Consider the following 24328-nt stretch of genomic DNA (forward strand, 5'->3'; position numbering starts at 1 on the left):
AACGCAGAGCAGATACAGTTAAGTGACCGAGCACGGTCCCGATTTGACACCGAGAAAGTTCGCGTGATTTTCCAAGCACGGTGGCCATCGATCCTACTTCGTTGCTCCCGGTAAAACAGGCGGTAATTGACGGGCCGAGTCCTCGGAGGACAAATTCGGTGGCCCGTGTGTGCGGTGATCAGGACACGGGTTTCGCCCGCGATAAATCAAGCCGCAGCAGCAGCATGGCCATCGACTCGACGCGACCAATATTCACAGGGAGTTCAAGATCGATAGCCGCGAGCTGACCTGAGAACACCGTAAATGAGATCAACCGTACGCGGCCCGCTGGATCATCGGTGTCATCAATCACTCTTCACTTCTAAACTTTCGTCCGACCGACGATCCGCCCCTGCGACTCAACACTTTGCTTTCGAACTCATTCGCACCCCAAAGTGGCAAATTTCATCCGAATTTGTAATTTTATAAATGTCTATCGATCCAGAATTGCTTCATAAACAACAAAAACTGTATTTCGTATATTTATTCATAGCACAACTTTTCTGTTTCCAATAATTATCTTATCAATATATTCGTGATGTTCTTCTGATTAGAACGAGCCCAAACACGACACAGTTCCGAGCATAACTGATTTCAGTTCGGATAATCGAGGTCCTACTACATCGTCAATTAAACAACCTCATCATGCTTCGAACTATGTCGTGTTTGGACTCGTTTTAATCGGGAAAATGTCACGATTACTTTGCACAACGTTTCACGAAAGAATGATTAAAGACAACAAAATTAATTTAAGTAATTAAGTAATTCGGAGATTTAAAAATTCGTAGAAACAATGCAAAATATATGTACACATAAAAAGTTCGTAATCTAATGATCATATGATGTAGATATTGAAGAAATGCTCCGCGGATAAATCTGTTCTCCATTGAATAAAGTTTTCATTGAATTCAAAGTAATTACTTACCAACCCGCATGCAATTGTGACACCATCGCTAATAACCGGAATAGTGGAGTTCCCAGAGGAGGAAATATGAGTAATTCGAGGATTTCAAAATCTGTGAAAGACGTCTATCGCGTTGTATCACTCTGTTCATCCTGTTATCGCGAGAATCTGGGAAAAGGGATCGGACTTGTCACGGTGTCGTGTGTCTCCCCCATATTTCGGCGGCTCTACAACACGGAAAACGCTATCCGATCTTTTCCGACGCTCGGGAAGATTCGCGATAACACCCCGTCGGATCCGACACGTTACTCATCCCTCGTATTTCACGGTGCTGTGCAATATTTCCTTTGCAGAAAATCTGAAACATTTATTCGAGCCGATTCCCTCTCACATTTTCAATTTATTTGTATTATTTTCCTCTAATCCAAATCATGACTATCTAACTACCAATTGTGACAGCTATGTGTCACGTAGAAAATCACTGTGTGGAAAATAAAGTTTGTACTTATTATTTTGTCTGACACAAAATTCCAGGCCAACATTCAAAGTACCATATCTTACAAACAAATTGGGGGTTAGAAAAGTTATGACTTAAACTCCCTCTAATTTGGCATGCACTACGTTATAGTGAAATTTCATCCCTGTGAGAATGATCAATTTCGCGGAAATGCTACTTTTCGAAGCCTTGTTTCTCGAAAGTAGATTAGAATCGAAAGACACGAATATTGCAATATTCGAAGCTCTGTATCTTATAAACAAATTAAAAATTAGAAAAGTGGTGACTTAAACTCCCCCTAATTTGGCCTGCACTACGTTATAGTGAAATTTCATCCCTGTGAGAATGATCAATTTCGCGGAAATGCTATTTCCCGAAGGCTGCTTTCTCGAAAGCAGATTAGAATTGAAAGACGAATATTGCAATATTCGAAGCTCTGTATCTTCTAAACCAATTGTAAATCAGCACTGCGACGTCTTGAACTCGATTTTGGCATAAAAATCCACAACCTAATAATAAAACGCGCATAATTAAAATACCGAGAAGCCTTTGGTACGCCCATTCATATTCCGACGAAGGCAGGCACAAAATTCGCGTGGAAAGATCGGCTTTCGAGAGCAGCGACTGGCATAATGGAACCCGGAAGGGTCTCTAATAACGGGTGAGGAGTTTAGCAAGGTGAATATGCATGAAACGCGGCGCGAAGGAATATTAATAGACTGAAGAAAGTTGTTACGATGCGCGCGAGCGTCGTTCAAACTGTTTACGATGATGGATCTTCCGACTGCATACGTTTATTCCCGAGTAAAATCAACGTGACGCGAAACAGTTTTATTTCTCAAACTGCAGTTTTATTACTCAGAAAGCAGAACGCGTCGGGGAAGGGACGGAAGATCGTCTCGAACGAGTCTCGCCGTTCCGGGGCTCGCGAATTTCCGGTTTCTGAAGCAGTAAATTGCGAGTCGGCTAACTGCTAGTTATTCGCCTCTCGTGCCGGACTTCATTAGCCATTCCGGGGCCGGCTTATGATAAACCGGTGGATCATAAACTCTTGCTGGGGAAAACTAGGGGTGGGGGGACCAGTCAGATAACCCGCGACCCTGATTAAATTCACCCCCGGGGGTCGGACGACACGAAATTCACCCCCGTTTGTGTACCCGAGAATAATCTGTACACGCTGTCCTCCGTTATTTTCGAGCTTTCTGCGACGTTCGCACCTGTCCGCGAACCAAATTGGAGAGTTTCCGAGAGGAAAACCGTTTGGACACTCTGATTTGAGATTCGGGAACTTTGTCAGCTAATTGGACGATTTTTTGTGACCTCCAGTTTAGCGAAATTGTGGATTTTTCGAGTAGGTTTTCAGTTTCCTAGGGTTTTGCTCTTTCAGGATTTGTTGGCGCGTTTTCATTTTCTGTGGCTGCCGCCGTGGATTAAAAAATTGAGAAAAATTCTGGAACATGCATCTTGGTACCTGCAATCTGTCAGATTTTTTAAAAAATTTTATTCAGAATTTTAGAATTAGTTTAAAGGCATTTTTGATTCCTTACCGCTGTTTGAAGATACAAGATTCGTAGAATATGTTGCAGATTGATCACTTTTTACAACTAGGTTCCTCGACCAAAAAATTTGGAAAAATTCTCTGACGTGCATTGTGACATCTGCTATCTATCAGAATTTTTTCAGAATTCTTTAAGATGTTCAGAACTAGTTTGAGAATATTTTTTACTATTGCTCTCTTCCTGTCCAGATGCCGGAGTCGTAAGATCCATCGTTCGTATTTCACTTTTTACGGCTAGAATTTCCAACCTAAAAATTTGAAAAAATTCTCTGAGACGCATCTGGGTATATGGAATGTATCAGAATTTTTCCATAATTTTAGAACTAGTTCGAGGACATTTTATTCCCATTTTTATCCCCCTTCGGATACCAGATTTGTGGAATTCACAGTTCGTTTTTCATTTTTTACAACAATACTGAACCAAAAAAATTTAGAAAAATTCTGCAATGTGTATTTCGACACCTCCGACATATCAGAATTTTTTCAGAATATTTTCAGAATATCAGGATTAGTTCCAGCTCCCCTTACCAGATATTACTCTCTGCGGATTCACTGCGTTTTTCACTTTTTAACAAAACATTCACGCTCCGCGTTTCTGTCCCAACAAACCCTAAATTTTTCAACCACTTTGTCTCCCGGTTCCGTACACAACATACTACAGATGCATTATTTTAGCTAGCTCGTTAACTTCGTGTTTACAAAACAAACTCAGCTTCTTTATTTCCCTGTTTCTCGCATGCTCTGCCGTGCCCGCATTCTTCTTTGATCGTTCACTAAAGTGCTCGCTCAAAGGCGACATTGTTCTTATTATTCAAATTACAGCAGCAGCGGCGGCGGCGGACACACGTGCGCCATTTCACGTGGCGGAAACCGGTCCCGCGAATTCCCTCGGGCGTCGTCGCTTCCGGTTCACGGAGCAAGCTTCTCCGAGATATCGCCGTCTCCTGGTTTTTCCTGGCTCGAGCTACATCCCTCGATCCGGCTTTCCCTTCGATCCACGGTTATTAAGCGGTTCCTGCCCCATTGCATATTTCCGCGAAGAATATCGATGCCGCGTCCGGCGGCATTAAATATTCGATAATTCCGCGGCGGACGTTGAGCACGCATAATTTTGACTTTGCGGGAGAAAAGGAACTCCGCGGACGGTAGTTCCCTCATTTTTGTCATTCTCTATTAACTATGCCAAAACGATCGAGAAATGTTTCTTTTCGAAGCCTGCTTCTCCGACAATAAAAATGTGCTACTACGCTCTGTTCCTTACGAACAAATTAGAAATCGTCAAACTGATGACTTAAACACCCCCTAATTTTCCACGCACCACACCCCCTGAGAATAAATTTTCCCAGAAAGCCTCAACATCATCGATAAAACAGTGTCCCAAATGAACCCAGCAAGAGTGTACAAAAACCACGAGTATTATGTAGTAAACCCAGTATTAATTTCCCCTTTTCCAGGAACATCCGAAGGTAATTAATTCGAAGCTCAGCACATTACAGGAGATCGAATCTGGCCTTTGACTAACCGAACAACATTACAACGGATGTGGAACGGTTAATGAATAGCAGACAGCTAATTGATCGGCAAGCGAGCGATTCGTTGAATAAACGGTGGTTGAGAAGGGTGGGGGTGGGGGTAGCGGGCCCGTAATCGCTCGGATATTTTTCTCAATTAAAAGTGTAATTCCCCGGGCAGGACTGGTGCAAAAATGAGCGCCGGCTCCTCGGGAAAATGGCGATCGATCGCGCGTACCAACCGGCGTGGCGCGGCGCGGCTCCGGTTGCTGGGATTGCGGCCCGCGCGGAAATTACCTGCGGAAATTTCATTTCGCCGAGTTAGGCTCTCTAATACCGGTCGAGAGCTATTGCTGTATACTGGGATCGTAATAGGAAGATACGATGGACCTACTCTACGGATTATTACTACTTATCGTCCGCCGGAACGCTGCGAATTTCCTGACTGCGAATGGCTACCGGGGGATCCAGCCGATGATCGTTCACGCTCTCGATCCCCGACTCGATCTTTGTTTTTTCGATGGCGCTCGATCGACCGCGAACCAAAAACCGTGTTCAGTGATTCATGGGGGCTTCGATCGTTTTTCCGGCTACCATCGGTGAAAATCGACGATTTTTCTAGCTTTTCTCCCTGATCCGATTTTTTGTTAATTATGTGTGCGGGTTTGTAGCCGACGGGCGTAATCGATTGCTACGTGGGAAGATGTAAAGATCCTTAGGATTTGGTCCACACGTTTTATGCAAAATAAAATTTTCCAAAGGAAACTTTGGAAAGAAAATTGTAGGAAACTGGGCATGGACAGAAAAATCCAAACAGCAAAATAAAAGCTCTGTATCTTATAAACAAATTAGAAATTAGGAAAGTGGTGACATAAACTCCCCCTAATTTGGCATGCACTACGTTATAGTGAATTTTCGTCTATGTCGGAATGATCAATTTCTCGGAAATGCTATTTTTCGATGCCTGCTTTCTCGAAAGTAGGTTCGAATTGTGAGATGAATATTGCAATATTCGGAGCTCTGTATCTTGTAAACAAATTAAAAATTAGAAAAGTGCTGACTTAAACCCCCCCCCCCTAATTTGGCGTGCACTACGTTATAGTGAATTATCATCTATGTCAGAATGATCAATTTCTCGGAAATGCTATTTTTCGATGCCTGCTTTCTCGAAAGTAGGTTCGAATTGTGAGATGAATATTGCAATATTCGGAGCTCTGTATCTTGCAAACAAATTAAAAATTAGAAAACTGCTGACTTAAACCCCCCCTAATTTGGCGTGCACTACGTTATAGTGAATTATCATCTATGTCAGAATGATCAATTTCTCGGAAATGCTATTTTTCGATGCCTGCTTTCTCGAAAGTAGGTTCGAATTGTGAGATGAATATTGCAATATTCGGAGCTCTGTATCTTGTAAACAAATTAAAAATTAGAAAAGTGCTGACTTAAACCCCCCCTAATTTGGCGTGCACTACGTTATAGTGAATTATCATCTATGTCAGAATGATCAATTTCTCGGAAATGCTATTTTTCGATGCCTGCTTTCTCGAAAGTAGGTTCGAATTGTGAGATGAATATTGCAATATTCGGAGCTCTGTATCTTGTAAACAAATTAAAAATTGGAAAACTGCTGACTTAAACCCCCCCTAATTTGGCTTGCACTACGTTATAGTGAATTATCATCTATGTCAGAATGATCAATTTCTCGGAAATGCTATTTTTCGATACCTGCTTTCTCGAAAGTAGGTTCGAATTGTGAGATGAATATTGCAATATTCGGAGCTCTGTATCTTGTAAACAAATTAAAAATTAGAAAAGTGCTGACTTAAACCCCCCCTAATTTGGCGTGCACTACGTTATAGTGAATTATCATCTATGTCAGAATGATCAATTTCTCGGAAATGCTATTTTTCGATGCCTGCTTTCTCGAAAGTAGGTTCGAATTGTGAGATGAATATTGCAATATTCGGAGCTCTGTATCTTATAAACAAATTAAAAATTAGAAAACTGCTGACTTAAACTCCCCCTAATTTGGCATGCACTACGTTATAGTGAATTTCTGAACGCAGGGCATAAGTGGAAAACTAAAGGTTTGATTCAAAATTTTAGTTGGAAAAGGAACGCAAACGTTAAAAATGTGAAAGCAAAATAAATGCATGGTGTGTACGAAGAACGTGAAAAGCACAGAGGAATTGAAACAACGGAATAAAGGGTGAAAGAGCGCATAAAAAGGGTAATGAACACAGTAGCTAAAAAATGTGTAGGAAGCATAGAATATAAAAGAAATTGAACAACGCCGGTGTAAAAAGGGGAAACGAACAACCGCCCGGTTAGATTTAATAATGCAACCTCTTTGCCCCGTTTATTTTTGTCGATGCGCCATGGCCAGTAGTTTTAAGCTTTGTGTCCGATGATGGGGAGCACAGTTTACAGCCCGCGTTTAAAATTCGCTTTGCGTGTTCCGGTTGGGAAAATGCAAAACCCCGGCTCTCCACCGAGCAACGTTGTTTGGATAATTGTGCATATTGATTTGTGCACGAGCTGTAAAAATGTGCACCGGAAGGTTCGCGTGTCGACGGGGCCGACGAGTGGAAACCGAAAATTGAATTGTAAAAGCGAATTTTTTGATTATTTGCGAATCGATCGTTTTTGACAGAGAAACTAACAAATTCGTACGGTGTGCGGACAAATGAATTCGCAGCTCTTGGGGAATTTATCGACTATTTACACTCTTGATTATTAATACTCGAGACATGTTCTGCTTTCTAAAATAATCCCTCTTATTTTTACTTATAACGAAAAATAAAAAAAGAAATGGAAATTAAAGTTGTTTCTTTCTTTAATAAATCGGGAATAAAATGTTCATACCGAAGGGTCACGAATTAATTTGTCCGTCTACTATAAACTTCATTCAAGAGCTTCGTTTTTAAACATTTTCGACGAATAATCCCTCTGGCATCTTGAATTCATTGTTTCATCAACATAAAATCGCGCGACCAGTGAAACGAAACTGTGTGTTCGCATTTTCATTCGCGACACCGCCCTCCCGCGCCGCGGTGGACAAAAATGTGCCAGCCGTGCAATTAATTTTAATAATCACCGGCTCCAGTTTCATTCCACCATCTCCTCCGATCATAATTACCAGCGTACACGCTCGCTAAAGATATTTGCATCGCGAATTATTCCCGCCAGCATCGCAGAAGCATTCCAGAGCCAAATGGGAATCCGTAATTTGCTTTTCGCCGATGGAAATTAGAATTTCATTGCTTGGCAAAAAAAAAAAAACAAAAGAAGCAAAGATTCGTGTCTGTGCGAATTGTACATTATTAATTGCAAACGGAACCGGTCTCCGAATTTTTGGGGTCGTTGAGAATCTGACTTTTCTCTTCCTCATTTGTTAACATCCAGAAATAATTATTAAAAATTACTATCAGTGGCACACGAGACTCTCCTCTTTTAACTTGTCTAACAACTTTCTTTTATTTGTCACAAAATGGCTGTCTTTCTACATAACGTACGACCAAGTCATTTAATTAATTCTTATCAGGATTAAGATCTCGAAATTGTTGAATTCATTGTCTACTTTCAAACGTCGCGTGAATTTTTTTCCAATGCAAATTCGCAACGCCATTCGCATAATTCGCGACGCACACCTCTCGTCCCCCTCCCTTTATTCTCGGAGCGGGTCTCGTCCACCTTTTGCAGTCTATAATTCTCATTTCTGCAGCTTTTTCCACCGGAACTTCCGCGCCGTTGACTGTCTTATCTCCGCGGAGCTTTTCCGCGCGCTTTTCCCGCCGGTTCCGCGGGAAAATTGCCCGAATAAAGTTCCTTTTCAGCGGAACGGTGCCGCGAGGACGGTCCTCGACGCCTCGAGAGCCATTTATCGATCGAGATGTCGAGGATCTTTGCTCGGATAAGCGTTTTCGGCTCGGGGGAAACTCGTCGCGTGGAAATCTGCGGGAAAACTGTCGGGGAAACAGCGCGGACGAGACTCGAAGCCGACGTGCTCGGGAAATATTCGGATTCTTGACGGAGGAGTGTTCCTTTGTCAGTTTTGACAGTCTCTCTTCGCCGAACAACGAACACATTTTATACAACATTTTTTTTTTACCCATTTTACTGTCTACCGAATATTTTAGGCTCCATTATTTCTCCGAGAAACACTCACAAGTTTCAGCTTTTATTAAAATATTCGCACGAAGCAAGTGTTTTACTTGCTAGTTTCAATTACGCGAACATTGTTTCCTTTGTGAATTATTTTTTAGACGGGGAAATATTGTTAAAATTTTACTGATAGGGGGTTTGAATGTGCGTGTGTCGGGCTAGATTTTTCCGTTTATTTCAATATCTAACACAGTGCCCGAGAGAAACACTTGCAAAGTTAGGCGATCGTTTTAAAACGAAGATTACAGAAGACAGGCTATTCTTAATAAATTATTTTTTCCTACCTTTTATAAGTGACCGAAAATTTTGAAAAAATGCAACAAAGTAGAGCGAGTTTCCAGCTATCATTTGGTTTTTAGTTTGTTCAAATATCTTGCTTAATAGTCGAGAAACACTTCTACGAAATTAGGGAAATTACGAAATCGAAAAATTTAGAAATTACGAATTTAAATTTACGAAATTAAATTATTGTTCTCTACCTTTCACAAGTGTTCAAAAATTTTGAAAAATACTCGTCACGATATCAAATTAATTATCAACTATCTACATCGAAACGTTTGCGAATACTAAAACGTATTTGCAATTTTCACACACACTAGGATATTATCAGACAAGAACTAAGATGAATCAAAAAATTGAAATGTGATCGATACAATGTTTAAAAATATTTGCCCCCTTTTTTAAACACTAGATTTACGGGGCCTGTCAAAATGACGGGTTCTAATATTTTAAATTTTTAATTCTCTAGATTATTTTAAAAAATGGCTAAAAACTTGGATAGACACATTCCTCGTATTTTTACAAATTAATGTAAAAGTACTCACTTTTAGTAAATCCAGTGTTAAAAATCCAGCTTGATGACCACGAGGTTAACAGCGCACATAATTTTCACAGGGAACTAATACACAGCACAGTCTACACTCAAATGAATAGTACCTGCTTGGGACAGCGTTAATAGACCGGTCGATCCCTCTTGCGAAAAAAAAAGTACGCGGTTCTGATTGAAACGATAAATCAGGTGGGGGATGAAGACGTACGCCAAGGCAAGGTCGCTCGATATCGGCCGCGGGGGAAACCACCCCCCTACTCGCCCGACCGATGACTCCCCGGGAAAAAAATGATACAGTAACTGTACCTCGTGATTAACGTGATAGATCACGTTGCGGCTATCAATCACTGCGTCCTGTGTACACGGGAAAAATAACCGGGGGAGAGACACCTTCAGAAAGAGTTGTTTTTTATAATTAATATCTGTCTGTTAATGTTTATATACTCGGTGATACCAAAACATATCCGGACTACGACTGAAATTAAATTCTCGATTTGTCAGAGATTGTCGATTTTTAAACCATTGCCATTTCGTGGAAAATAATGGTATGATAATAAACTCGGGCTCGTTTTAAAGCTCGAAGCTTCTAGTTTCGCGTACCGTTGTCGATTTTATCCTATGATGTTTTTGTATGACGTAGTTGGTGGAAAAGTGAACGCATGTTTTGTCTCGAAAATGGTACAGATTGAAATGTTTGTAAAGGCACTGGAAATTTTTTCTTTGAGTTCAATCCACCGGGAATTTGAAGATTGAAGATTCTTCTTTACAACGAGCCCTTAAAAATTGTTGTACGATTTTTTTGTACTGTTTTATGCAACTCGAACGAGGAACCCTTTCGACTGTGTAAAACTGTTATAGTATGAGGTACCATTCTATTAAGCACTATCCTATTTTTATATACCATTAATTAGTTATTTAAAATTTTTTAAAAAATACAGTATATAGGCTAAATACGTAGCTACTATTTGCATTTTAATTTGTTCCAATATCTCGCATAGTACTCGAGAAAAACAATCGCAAAGTTGACGGTTGATCGTAGAATACCGGTTGTTTCAACAAATTATTTTTTTCGTTCGCTAATGGGTGACCCAAAATTCTGAAAAAATACACGAATATACAGAAAATGTTTAGTTATTTTTCACTTTTTAATTTGCTCAAATATCTCACCGGATAGCCGAGAAACATTTTTGAGAATTTAAGGGTTGATCTTTACGCGAATTTTGCAGGGGGCTGGTCTTTCTCAAGCAATTATTTTTTTTTCTATGTTTTAAAAGTTATGTAAAATTTCGAAAAAATCCACCAATACAGAGCAAACACTTGGCTATTATTCACTTTTTGATTCGTTCGAATATCTTGCACGGAACTCGAGGAACAATAATTAATATTTCACAGGCTCGCATATGTAGTAGAGAATTTTATAATTTGCGATAGTTTCGAGATGTTTTACAAGGCTCAGGCCTGCGATTACGTGTCGAGAAATATTTGTAAATCGAGGTTTAAGCGATCCCTGTCAGCAAAGACCGCTCCCAAAGGAAATAAACAGGAAATTTGATGCGCGTGGGTGCGTGGCCGGACGCGTAAGTTCGCGCGCAAATTATTACCTCGAGGGCGTGTCGGGAACACACTTCACTCTGCTCGAGCTTTCATCGAGTGGCTGTCGACCTCGGCGCGATCGATTCTCGATCGAAAACCCACCCCCTCGCCGAATCCGCATAATCCAGGGGACGGAGGAAAAACCACTTTATACCTCGAAACCACTAGATTCGGATGGAGGATCCTTTGCCCGGAGCCGATTCTGCTCCATCGTTGCGATTTATCGCGATCTTCGATCCCCGCCGATCTGCTCATTATGATTTGCAATCGTTGAACATTGAAACATTTCTCGAAAATTCCAAACCCTTCACACGAGATTTCTAGCACGAACATTTTTAGTTTGTTCTATTAGGTGTACAAATTAAATAGTAACCCTGTCTCCACGAATTGGTTAATTATGTACTTATTAATAACCTTCATTCTCTATGCATTTAATTCGGTTTGCAATTAACGAAGTTCTCTAATTGTAAAATTTGATTTCAAAATAAATTGTTAATTATGAGAGCCGCGAATTATTGGTAATATTGTGATTGAAATATCGATAATATTTATATTCATTTATCGTATTGATCACTAACCTGCGAAATTCTGCGAGAAAACGTGTAAATTTTAATTTTATTTTTACCACAAAAACAAATTCGTGAAAATGGGAATTTGAATAACGATCTACTGCCTGATAATCGCGAATATGAATGCAAATTATTTTGTCAACAAATTCGATGTGAAGTTCCTAAGGGTTCCCGATAAAAAATGCAGAGTGTTTTGAAGGTATTGTTCCGCAGCAAGCCAATATTTCGGGGATTAAATCGAATGAGAGCCGACGTTCAATTAGGGGGAAAAGCTTGTTTGTAACTCGATCGTGTACGAACCGGCGGTAGTGAATTAATTTATGTATTTCTGTAGCATCGGTTATTATTGGGAACGAATGTTTTGTTTCTGGATTAAATTGACCCCGATGGACCCTCACCGAGGGGTAAATTGTTTTCGCTAATCATACGTTTGCTTCCCTTGCTAATTGCCGGCCCATTAGTGCGCGCGTTCCTTCGTGTTTCATTTTGTAAAAATTACTACTACTTTCGCAATGATTTCTTGTTTCATCTTTATTTTATTCGATTACTTCGGTACCGTGAAATTTGCTTTTATGTTTTTGAATATTTTCGATTTGTATACAGACTTTGCAACGAAGACAAATAAAAATAATAACGATGTACATTTTTCAGGAGGACTCTCGCAGAAATAGAGCAATAGACTCCTTGAGAATATTGGAAAAAGTTTCTCCGTTCGACCCCTCGGCAGTTTTAATCTCGAGAATTATTTAATTGATCCCCGGTACCGATGACGCAAAACTTGCAGGATTTATGGGTCGAGAATGGTCCTCCGAGGCTCATGCAATTTTTATTATATTTCATAGGATTTTTATTTCAATCCCACGATTAGAGCGAACCAAGTTCCAATTTCCCCGCTGCGAGATTCGGAATAAACATATAAACATAAATAACACAGCGGGAACAATTTTATGCAAAATTCATGTAACGAATATCCTCTGTGTCGGGGATGCATCCCCTGGTGCCGTAACAATAATTCTTCTGCACTTTATACGATACTGTTAATATTTTAACTGCGCGTGTACCGAAGGAAAGTTTTTAAAAGATCAAACTTTCCAGTTCAACAATTTATTGCGCTCGAACTGCAAAAGTTATGAAAATATTTCTTGGATAAAACGGTTCAGTAAAGTCTCCTCGACAGCATGATATTTATCTTTTCAATTTAATTAAATGTTTACCGCGTTGTACATCTTTTCTTGTCGATTTACATCCTTGCTTCGTAAATCATATTAATGACCAAGAGAGTTCGATATTAATTCCGATTTCTATAAACAATTTTATCAGGACTTTCTTTAAGAGATTCATCCTACTTTATCCGATGATTAATTGTTTTCCACCCTTTGTTACAACCGTCCATTGAATCGACATTAATAAATCAAACCTTCAATTTAAAAAATAAATTCTACTCTAACCATAAATGCCACCGTAAATGTTTTGCATTGGAAACAATTCTGCAGACCTTTCTCAACAAAATAATATTTATTTTCCCCACAGAGTTAAATGTTTACCAGCTCCATAACTCGTTCTCATTCATTAACATCTCTCTTCGTTAAACGAAGCATATTAATGCAGAAGGAGTTCAACATTAATTTTCCAACCTGTGAACAATTAAACAAGGACTTTGTTTCAACTTCACCGAGGTATGCAGATCCCAGCAAATGATCCTTACCATCATTCCGTCCGGTTATTAATTTCTTTCCACCCCTTAAAACGACTTCCATCAGATCCATACATAAAAATCAAACGTTCCGACTTTAACAATTAATTCCTCTTGAACAATCAAACCTACACACATGTTTCTTGCAGGAAAAAATTCTGCAAAGCTTTCCGAACAATACAGTCTAATTTCCCGAGCCGTCAGACCGTAAGTTTTTAATCCACCAAACAATTTCTCGCAAACAAATCTTTACAACGCGCCCCCGGCATCAGCGCAGTCCATTCGCCCCGTTTGGTCATGATCATTAATTCTTTTACACCCGTTACAACGACCTCCCATCAGATCACTATCTCCCAGCAGGAAAGTTTCGCCGGGATTCCTGGGGTAAGGTGTCCCCGAGCGTGCATCCGGCAAGCTTGTCGTGTAAGAGAAATTTTTCTGCTCTCTCTTTAGGGGTGGCCCTTACCGACGGAATTACCGAGGCCGGGGACGTTAATTTTACGGCCGGCCGTTCGTCCCTTTACATCGGAAGATGTAAAACATCTCCTCTCTTCCACCCCCTTCGACCCTCGTGGAACCGTCGCGGAAGGCCCATCTATCTCGTCGTTATTCCACCCTCACCCCCACAGCCCCCCTCCGTTTTACGCGAGTCGTCAACTGGATGGCGATTTAAAAAGCTTCGCGCGGAAACCGTTTCTCCGTCACGCCGCGCACAAAAAAAAGAGAATCGACTGGAAAATTGATTAGAAGCTGCGATGAAAAATTGATCGACAAGTCCACACACACGCACACACAGCACAGAATCTCGTTCCGTTTTCGCGTCGCATGCGAACCGGCCGCGTTCCCCAATTAATTACTCATTCCGCCGCCCCTTTCGCACCGCGTTCCTTTGTTTTCTCGTCTCCATTTTTTTTTAACCTTACAGCAGGAAACGCTGCGAATAGTTTATCGCTGCCGCGTCGGGATGCTCGTTAGTTTGGTTTTACGATTATCGAACGTCCTGACGGTGGATCCTCTTCCGGGCAAAGATAACATTCCGAAGACGACTGAGGGAAAATATTTTTTTTCTTTGCTAATCAGCGAGCGAAAATTTTGGAAAAATAGAGAGAGCTAGAGCAAATATTCAGTTACCGTTCCTTTTTTCGTTCGTTCGAATAGCTTGCAGGGTAGTCGAGAAATTCGATTTTAAAGTTGATGCTTCATTTGAAAGTTGTGATTGAAGTCGTCGTAGAGGCAGGTTGAAAAATTATTTTTTTTTCGACTATTATTGAGTGACCGAAAATTTTGAAAAAATGCTGAGAAGTAGAGGAAATGTTGAGCTATTATTTGGTTTTCGATTCATTCGAATATCTTGTCTAATAGTCGAGAAGAACGTTTCCGAAGTTAGGGGTTGATTCGGAGATGAATATCAAGGTATGTCCTCTTCAAGAAATTATTTTTTTTTCCATATTTTGTAATCTAAAATTTTGAAAAAATTCACCAATATAGAGCAGATATACAGCTATTATTCACTTTTTGATTCGTTTGAATACCTCATCTAATAGCCGAGAAAAACGTTTCCGAAGTTGGGGGTTGATTCGCAGATGAATATCAAGGTATGTCCTCTTCAAGAAATGATTTTTTCCCTTATTTTGCAAGTAACCTAAAATTTTGAAAAAATTCGCGAATATAGAGAAAATATACAGCTTTTATTCACTTTTTGATTCGTTTGAATATCTTGTACGGTACTCGAGAAATGCAATTATGTTTCAGCTACTATTCGCCTACTGCGAAGTTTGGCTTGGTTTTGTACAGTTTGCGATAGTTTTTCTTTTCCGGGCTTTCGCAGAAGTTCACCGTGTTGAAAAAAAAAAGAAAGCGATCCGTCTGTAAGATGTTTACGATCGTCCGATATCGAAGAGCTTGAAGAAAATAGCTGTTTACCGTTCCTAAGAGAAGCGAATGCAGCCAAGCGTTCCTGTCGACGCGAATCAGACTCCATTGCCCGGAAAATATAGAGACATTCGCGAAATGAATTCTGGCTGACTGAATCGGCACGCTTTGACGACTCGAGGACTTCTGTGGAACGGGGAAAATGCACTCTGTCGGTGTACATACACTGCACTGATTTTTGCCGATCGAATGACGACGCTTTAAGCTGACAAACGTCGGGTCTACATTGACCCAGAATTTTGAGCCATTCGTCAAACTCTCCGGCCACTTCTTTCGCTAAAAGAATTATCAATAAGACCGTTTGACTTTTGTTCCTTGAAATTGACGAAGAAATGTATTTTCCATAAAAATCTGGAGCCCATTAATCACGTGAAAGAGCTTCTAAATTTATGCAGAACATCGATTCATTTATGCACGTATTACAGCGACGATTAATTGAAATCTTAATGAATTCATTTTTGTAATTTATAAAGTCAAGCACAAAGCCACTAACGAGAATCAGATATTAAAGTTTACTTATTCTTTCAGTAATTTTAATTATCCACACGGTATTTAATAATTTCATTGTAGGGAACGATATTGAGATAACTATTTTAAAATACGGTTTTTAAATTCTTATTTTATAGAAATGCATCGAGATCAGAATTTATGGAGGAAAGTACAGAAGAAAATAGAAAATGGAGGTACACTCGAGAACGAAACGTGAAAAGTGAGCTCGCGTTAAGTATAATTTCGTCCGGACCGTTATCGTCGGCCCATCAGTGCGCCATCTTAGTCCTGTAGAAACGTCATCGGTAGTGGAACGCTGGATGTACAGGGTGTCTCGTTCAAAAGAATCTCTGAGCTCTTAAATTTTGAAATTTTGAGCTTCTATCTTGAAATTTAATTTCTCTGTAGTTAAGTATGCTTCTTAAATAAATAAAATCATGAATTTTTAAATGAAACATATACCAAGACATTCCTGACGTTTTTCTGATTGAAATGAGTCCAAACACGGTACAGTTTGGATGATTTGTACTCGTTTAATCCACGATAGCATACAACCTCGATTATCCGAACTAATCTGTGAGATGTGAGTGTTCGGACAGTAAAATGTACAATTGAGTTGATTCGAGTTGAATATGAGAATCTCTAGTCTAGGTTATCTCTTTACTCAATTATATAATAAATCATATCGTGTATACAATGGTTCGGATAATCGAGGTTTCACTGTACCGTGGATTAAACAGGCAAACACGCTCCGAGCTATGTCATGTTTGTACTCGTTTTAATCAGAAAATCGTCACCGATATGTTGGTCACAATTTTATAAAAAAAAAAAACATCAATAAACATATCGATAAAATCCAAACTGCATTGTGTTTGGTATCATTTTACTCGGAAAAACGGCACGAATAGAACGGTAACAGTTCCATAAAAATATAATCAGAGCAGAGCACAGTTTCGCAAATATTTCAGATGGTCGGATCCGTAAGAGACACCCTGTAGACAGTCTAAGGGGGCGAGTTTCGCGCGCGATCTTTCATTGTCTCGCGTAAGAATCTGCAGAGCGAGGGGTAAGTACCGTAAGCAGACATTCCTCTCACGGAAAGGAGGTTCCCGCGGGTTTTACTGCGGACAGGTAGCGAGTTACCGGGACGTGTGCGGGGGTGGGGGGTGGCCCCCAAGAGCCCCGACGAACCCCGACGAGCCTCGAGGAATTTTATCACGAAAAGGACTCTCCCGGGGGATGGAAATCGAGGATATTCCCACCCCTCACCTTTCCGCTCGTGTTTGTCCTCGAAATTCGGCTCTCGAGAGCCGCGCCCCTACTTTCCACCCCTGTGCACGTCTAATTCCGATCTGTTTCGCCAATTTCCATTGGATCTCCCACGATCCTCGCACGAAACGAAATCTCCAATCATTGCTGGCAAAGTCTATCCGTTTTATGTGTTCGAAGAAAATTGTTCGAACAAATTTTACCATCTCACTGTACGTTTATTGTGCCCCAATATTCGTGAATCCTGCAAATAATACCGTCAATGGCCAAAAGCAAAAATACAGAACCGTCGCAGCCAAAATAGACAGCGGATCTTTATACAAAATAAAAATGGTTCAAGATTGCTCGAATGAAAATGTAGTTTTTCATTTAATCGTCTCAAAGTGTCGAAAACGACGCAACAGTGGCCTCAAATCTTTCTGATTCACACAAATGCATAAAATTTGCAATTTAAACCGTACCGATACACCTCCGAAATAACGCTACATCCCAGACACCAAAAACATCCCCAATTAAATTGTCCGATTAAAATCACCAATTCCCAACACATTTCGTCCCACATCGTCAATCATAATCTCCCCAGTACCCCCACCCCCACCCCCGCAAAAAGAAAACGGATCGCAATGAATGCGAAAAAAATCCCCAAAGCCCATCTCTCAAAATGCGATAGCAGCAACCTAAAAAATGCCGCGGTTATGAAGGATGCGTTTCGAAAAGATAAATCGTCGCGAACCGAAACGAAACGAAACAAAACAAAACGAAACGCAGAGGATCGTTCTTTTTATCGCGTTCCCAAAAATTCGATTAGAGGCTCGGGGAGAGCGAGATATTTCCGTGTGGCTGCAACTTTTCCCCGGGAATAAATGTCAGCCATCCGGCGAGCGTGAACAAACATAACTCACGCATGCCAGATCCAGACGGTGCATATGGAAGTTCCGCCATCCCTCTACCCGGTCTGTGTGCGTCCTGTCTCGAGTCGTGGAAAGAGTCTATTCGTTTCGGTAAGAGTGGCATCCCGTTGGATGAAGAGGCGAGGGGAGAGGAAGGAGAGGGGTGAGAGAGAGGGGGGTTAGAGAGAAGGTTAGGTTGGATTGCATCGACTTACCCGTCGGCGGGACAAAGGCGAACAACACCTTCCAGAATATCGTGACCGAGTGCATGAGATAGTCCATGGTGGATGGGGCTGCTGCCTCACCTGCACCCTCGCCCTCCTCCTCGTCGCCGCCGCTCACGGTCAACGCCTCCGTGAACTGCTCTCGCCAGGAACTGGTGCCTGAAACGCAAGAAAATCTTTCATTTTGCGAGGATTCGTCTGTAGCGAGGCTATGATTTTTTTTTGAGAATTTTTAGAGGGTACGAAAATCGAGATACCGAGAAGGGAGCATAATATTGCAATTAGCCACCCCATATGTGCCACCCCCAATTCTTTTTCTAGGTTTTTGGAAGGTGTTCAGACATTTTTCTTCATTTCCTAGGACACGTTACACATTCAACCTCGAAATGACCTTGAAGTGGCTTATACAGGACCAGTTTGTATTTTTAAATTGGAACTCACACGTGACATTATATCAACCCTTTGCACTCGGCGCTGTTTTCAATCTGAAACTAAATTTTTCCTTCCGTCTTGGAATATTTTCATTTTATTCATACGAAACTGATCCGATTACCACACATAATAATTAAATGTTTAGTAATCTATTAAATATAAATTTTGTAATGTAACAAATATTTTCTAATATTTTTTGTAATTTCTTTGAAATAATGCCACAACAATTTCTAGTGGTGCTTCAGAGTCACCACTCGAGCGCAAAGGGTTAACATTGTATCAATGTCCTTAATGTGTCATTCTCGCGACTGTCATTTTCCAAAGAATTATTAATGGCAAGTCCCTAAAAATATAGTCACTGTAATGGTCATTTTATATAGGCATTCAATACTAAACTTGTGATAGTCAAACGACCGATTTTTCATTTTACAATTGAAATTGAAGTATAGAGAAGCCTTCGTGGCCGAGGAGAACAAAAAAATAAAATGGCGCACGGTCGGAGCGAATTCAATGTTGCCATTTTTAGAAAGCAATATGCACCGTTCACGTCGAACACTTGGCAGGTTCAGTGTAAATGTCGAGAGCCCAGAGCGGAAAGCGGCCGGGCAAAGGTTCCCATTACTTTCGCATCGACCTAATCAAATTCGGAGCACGATATCGAACCGAAGCGAACGAGCGAAATTAATTCGACGAGCTCGGCGAGAAGCTTTATATTGAGAGGATCGGAGCGGTCGCGATCTGCCACAACTTTCTAATCATGGGAACCGCAACGACTTGCCAACGATCGCGGGAATTCGGTAGCTCGTCGACAACAAAAACCCGAACCCCCCCGGGGGGGGGGTCCTGTGTCGATGAACTTCCAAGGGTTTTTGCCGATGAACCCCGTTCTCTCCCCGAGTTGCCGTCTGCTGCGACGGTTTTTGCTGCGAGCAATAAATCAGCTCGACACCGCTTGGGAATGCAAATGCGTCGCCAACTTTGCTACTTTTCGGATATATTCGACCCGATTCGCCCCCCTTCCACGGGGATAACGCAGACCGTTGCAAATGGCTACTCGGAAACCCCTACACCACGGCAAATATTCATGCTATAGCTCGCGAACGTGTCCGAAAGAACTTTGAATTTTTATTACAATTTTTAGTACAACGTTTAACACAATTTTTAACACAGTTTTTAATATGGTCTTTCGATTTTTTGGTCTGCTGCTGTAGTGATGCGAACATTGAGAAATTTGCATAAGCGTCTGCAGCCAAAGACTATTAAAACTGCAACGATAATTGTGAATCATTTGTGCTGAAAAACAGTGCGCGAAAGGAACGAACTTTGCAAGTAAATAGGCTGCAAATTTTTGTGCAAAGAAAAATTATTGCGTAGCCACCGCAAGATATAGGAACCCAAGTGAAAATGTATTTCTTTCTTTTTAAAAATTTAAAAATTGTGACCTTCACCTTTTTCTTCAATGGCAATGTAAAAAAAAATTATTTACTCATTGTAAACTATAATGGTAAACTAATCCTTTTAAGATCTAAGAAAAATTCCGTTTGGGCCACTTTGAAGAATGGAAGACAACTGTAGCAGTGATTATTTTATTTTGTTTTTTAGCTGATGTGTTTAACGAATTGTTCTGCTTTTTGTACCGTGCTCTTTTCATTTATACCGTATGAACAGTTTTGTTTGCCGCTGCAGCTTTCCATTCTAGCCGATCTTGACAAGGAACAAAGCTTCCCTCGATCCTCTGTCACATAGCATGGATCAGGGCTGATCCAGCTGGCAAGGGACGTGTCGAGATTGCCGGGAAACTCACCGACAGGTTGAATGCCGGGAAGTCGGAAAAGGGTTGGCTCACCGTTCAATTCCGTCGAATCTATCGAATTTCCAGACAGATGATGTTTATCCCGAAACACGAGCGCGTCGAGGGCGAGTGTGTTTTACCAATTTCAATCTCTTCCATATAAATTCGCGATACAGTACAGAATTGATACGGTTTTTCCCATTTTCTTGTGTCGCGAACTATTTTCGAACACCATATATATTAAATCTTGCCACTTGTAAATTAATATACCACGTAGCAACATATTCCTGACATTTTTCCGATTAAAACGAGCCCAAACACGACATCATTCCGACCATATTTACTTCTGCGATTCACGAAACCGTAGAACCTCGATTATGCGAACCGACGCTAATTGACTCCTCCATTGTCTTCATTGGGGGTAAACATGATACGAATTGTGTCGTGTTTGGGCTCGTTTTAACCGGAAAAATGTCACGAATTTCTTGGCAGACGTTCCACAAAGAAATAATTAAGAACAAAAGAGTTTTGTTATTGAAAAATTTTGTTGCGTACACGAACCGAATGGCGTCGTGTTCGGACTCGTTTTAATCGGAAAAATGTCACGAATCTGCCAGTAGAAGTTTCGCGAAAAAATAATTCGTCATCTATTTTCTGGATTCGCGGTCTTGTAGTACGATATCTAAATTGTAATACAATTCTGTTTAACTACAGCCGTTCGAGCCGCTATTTATATGCATCCTATGGCTCGCAGGATAATATACGAGCTCGAAAACTCTTTCCAGATGCCTTGAAACGAAACGGCGAAGCACAATAGACCGGGGGGTTTCGAGATTCGTAAAATTGAATGGGAATCCGATTCGGGGAAACTCGGTCAGCGAATGTTATCGAACAGCATCGTCGAAACGCAGCGTCCTATCGATGTGTCTACTTGTATAATGATCTTAATACAGGTAAATTTATTCGAGATCCCCGTAAACAAGGTTCGGAGAGCGATTGTGCTCCTAAAACCGGAGCTACCCTCAACTCTTTTCATCGAGCAAGAGCTACTCCGCACAAGTGCTCATACTGCGCTTGTTGAGCGGCCGCTGATGCACCACTGGAACGTTTCGAGCATCCCCTAACCGCTTATTACCGAGAAGCTTCTCCCACGAAATCGGCTCGAAAGATAACTCTGCCCCGGGAACAAATTAACAGAGAAAGAGAGAGGGAGAGAGAGAGTGAGAGAGAGAGAGAGAGAGAGTTTAGAGAGGGTGAGAGAGGGAGTTTTGGAAGTTGAATAGTTTTACGAACGCGTGCAATCGTGAAACTTTCGCCATACTTTCGCGACTGCACCACCCAGAGTTGATTACACGTCAGTTACGTTGGGTATACAGCGAATTCTCGATATATGTCAGTGACGTGTATCGTCCAGGAGACATACCCTCTCGAGTTTCGTGCCCCCCCCCCCGCGGTAGGGATGATTCCGCGACGTTTATCGTCCAGGTATTGGCGACATATACGGAGAAATCACTGTAGTGTTTAAGGTATATGAAAATTTGTGGCGTGAAAAATTGTCCTGCACGTGTAAGCGGGTTTCAGTGACAGAGAAAGGGTTACTCATGGTTGCAATTTTTTCGTGGAGGTTGGAGATCGAAGATGGAGGGTCTGGGATCACTACGAGGCAGTTAGGATGACTGGAAAGAATGTTAGAGTCCTTGGAGGAATTGCGGAGTCTGTGTAAATAGAATTGATTCGAAAATTTCTCAAAGAATTCATTCGAAAATTTCTCAAAGAATTGTTTCCGTCGAGTAAGAAGCTTTTGTGCAGCTTCGATGCTTCCTCCAGAGTCGACAGAATAAAAATAAGAGTCACACCGACAACGGGGACGTCGGCGTTAACGAAGATGTCGCGGATCTATTTGATAAATCGATCCCGAGGCTGTCCGACCGTTGTCCCGTTATCGTTAACACTGCTCCGGAGGAGGATATCGATCGGTTTCGTCTCCGGAGAGAGAGATAGAGAGAGAGAGAGACGGAGCAAAGTTCCCTTCGTATCCTTCGTATCCATCCGGTGTCCTTGGTACCCGAGCCCGAGGAGGTTCGAAGAAAACCGCCTATCTCGACTCGTCGAGCTGAAAATTCACGGGGAAACGGAGGTTTATCGAAGCGGCGCGAAGAAGGCGTGTCCCGCGGACCATGAGGAAGCTTCCACTGTTGGGGAAAATGGAGGCGTGGATGCCGGAGAAAACCGGGGCTGATTTCCCGGCACAAAAGCCGGGGGCCGAAACGTGAAATGCAAAACGGGCCGGCGAACAAAAGCCACCGGGCGACGTAATAGACCGACTTCTTGCCAAAACCGGAGGAGCCGATTCACCCGAGTTTCGCCAAACTTTCGATCCTGTTGAATATTCCCGGTCTCCCTTTGGGAATTTGCTTCTCCCCCCCCCCCCCCCTTCTACTACTATGGTACCTCCTCAGGGAGCTTCATTTCCACGCTGTTCTGGGAAACAGGCGGAGAACGCCGATCTCGAACTCGATTACACTCGATTTCTCTATATATGTCGCCGAGGCCTGGACGATAAACGTCGCGGAATTATCCCCACTACCGCGGGGTAGATCCCGTGAGGGGCTCCGAAGCTCGAGAGGCCTCGGACATGTCTCCTGAACGATACTGACAAGACCTGTGTTGTTGACATATATCGAGAATTCACTGTATAGGTGCGAGCGATAAAAAATATTTTGTTTATTTATTTTATGGACCCGAGCGATTTCAAACAAAGTCCTGGTTAGACGTCGTCTCTAAGGTATGCATACAGGGTGTACAGAAATTAATTTTCGCGACTATTGTAGCCAGGTTCTATCTTTGACCTTGACATACAGTTTCAAGGTCAACAGTCTTTTTTGTACTGCATCGTATTCTAGTCATCGCACGGATAAAAAGTGCAAGAGGAACCACTGGTCGAAACTGAATCGTTCTCTTAAGAAAATTGTACTAAAGTCAATTGATATTATCAAATTGATATATTTTCATTCCTCGGTCATGGAGTTAATGTGGCTATTGACTGAGCCGTTGTTAATGATTTCTTTTCGCGCAAAATATAACAGAAAGTCAGTTTGATCGTGAAAATCATTCTCGGAAACTATTTTCCTCCGAACCAGACGGGACACATCAATATCCCGTTCCACTGAATTCGCATAACGATTCTCGGTCCAGTTACTGGTAAATTTCGTTGCTCCAATGGGAGCTGCAATCGCATTAACGACGAGCTCGATACAAGCCGCCGTTTTAAGACAGAGAGTGAGAGAGTGAGAGAGAGAGAGAGAGAGAAAGAGAGCAGATCGGAAATCTCTCGGTCGAGATCAACGCGGAAATCGCACTGGCAAACTTCGGGCTGCGCTAACGATCGCGATTCATCGTGTCCGTATCGTGCGCGCGAACGGTACCGAGGATCGAGGATCCGGATGTAAATCCCAGGGAATCTTGTACGCGTGGGCGTGCTCCTTCCTGAAACTGGGAAACTGTTCCTGATAGCAGCGTCGAAGATTCGACGCTCGATCAACCGTTTTCCCTGGGAGTCTTGCCTGTTCTCTGCAACGGGAAAGTGAAAAGCGATCGAGAGTGGCTGTCGAAAGTCGCCTAACTTTGGCCTTCTCGAATTTCGCTATTCCTGTTGATATCGCCCTAGACACGTTGCCAACTGTATTATTCCGTGTAAAATGTTTGGCCGCGAGTTTCCTGGAAGTTGAAATTTGTGAAATTCCTAATTCATCCGTGACACTCGAGTTTCGGCCATGTTTGTTGAACGAATGGCTGTACGACGTCTCTGGAAGCCGTGGATAGAGGTCTGAGAAACTTTCAGAGTCCGACGTAAAAATGTTCCCAGGAAAATTCCCATGAAAATCTTACAGGTTTCGTGAAAACTAAATTAATCGTAACCGAAGTTTCCCCTGTATCGTCGA

General features: G+C 41.6%; 1 protein-coding gene across 5 annotated transcripts in view; it reads right to left on the reverse strand.

The window, feature by feature from the left end:
• The window catches only part of Calx (sodium/calcium exchanger 3), a 160851-nt gene that overhangs the window by 42938 nt on the left and 93585 nt on the right, over positions 1-24328 (reverse strand). For all 5 annotated transcript variants that reach the window (XM_076800579.1, XM_076800578.1, XM_076800577.1 and 2 more), the window contains exon 5: positions 18155-18322. In XM_076800579.1, the coding sequence (XP_076656694.1) occupies positions 18155-18322 (168 nt within the window). The remainder of the gene's footprint in view (positions 1-18154; positions 18323-24328) is intronic.

Source organism: Halictus rubicundus, chromosome 15, assembly GCF_050948215.1.
Source record: "Halictus rubicundus isolate RS-2024b chromosome 15, iyHalRubi1_principal, whole genome shotgun sequence".
Classification (NCBI taxonomy): Eukaryota; Metazoa; Arthropoda; class Insecta; order Hymenoptera; family Halictidae; genus Halictus; species Halictus rubicundus.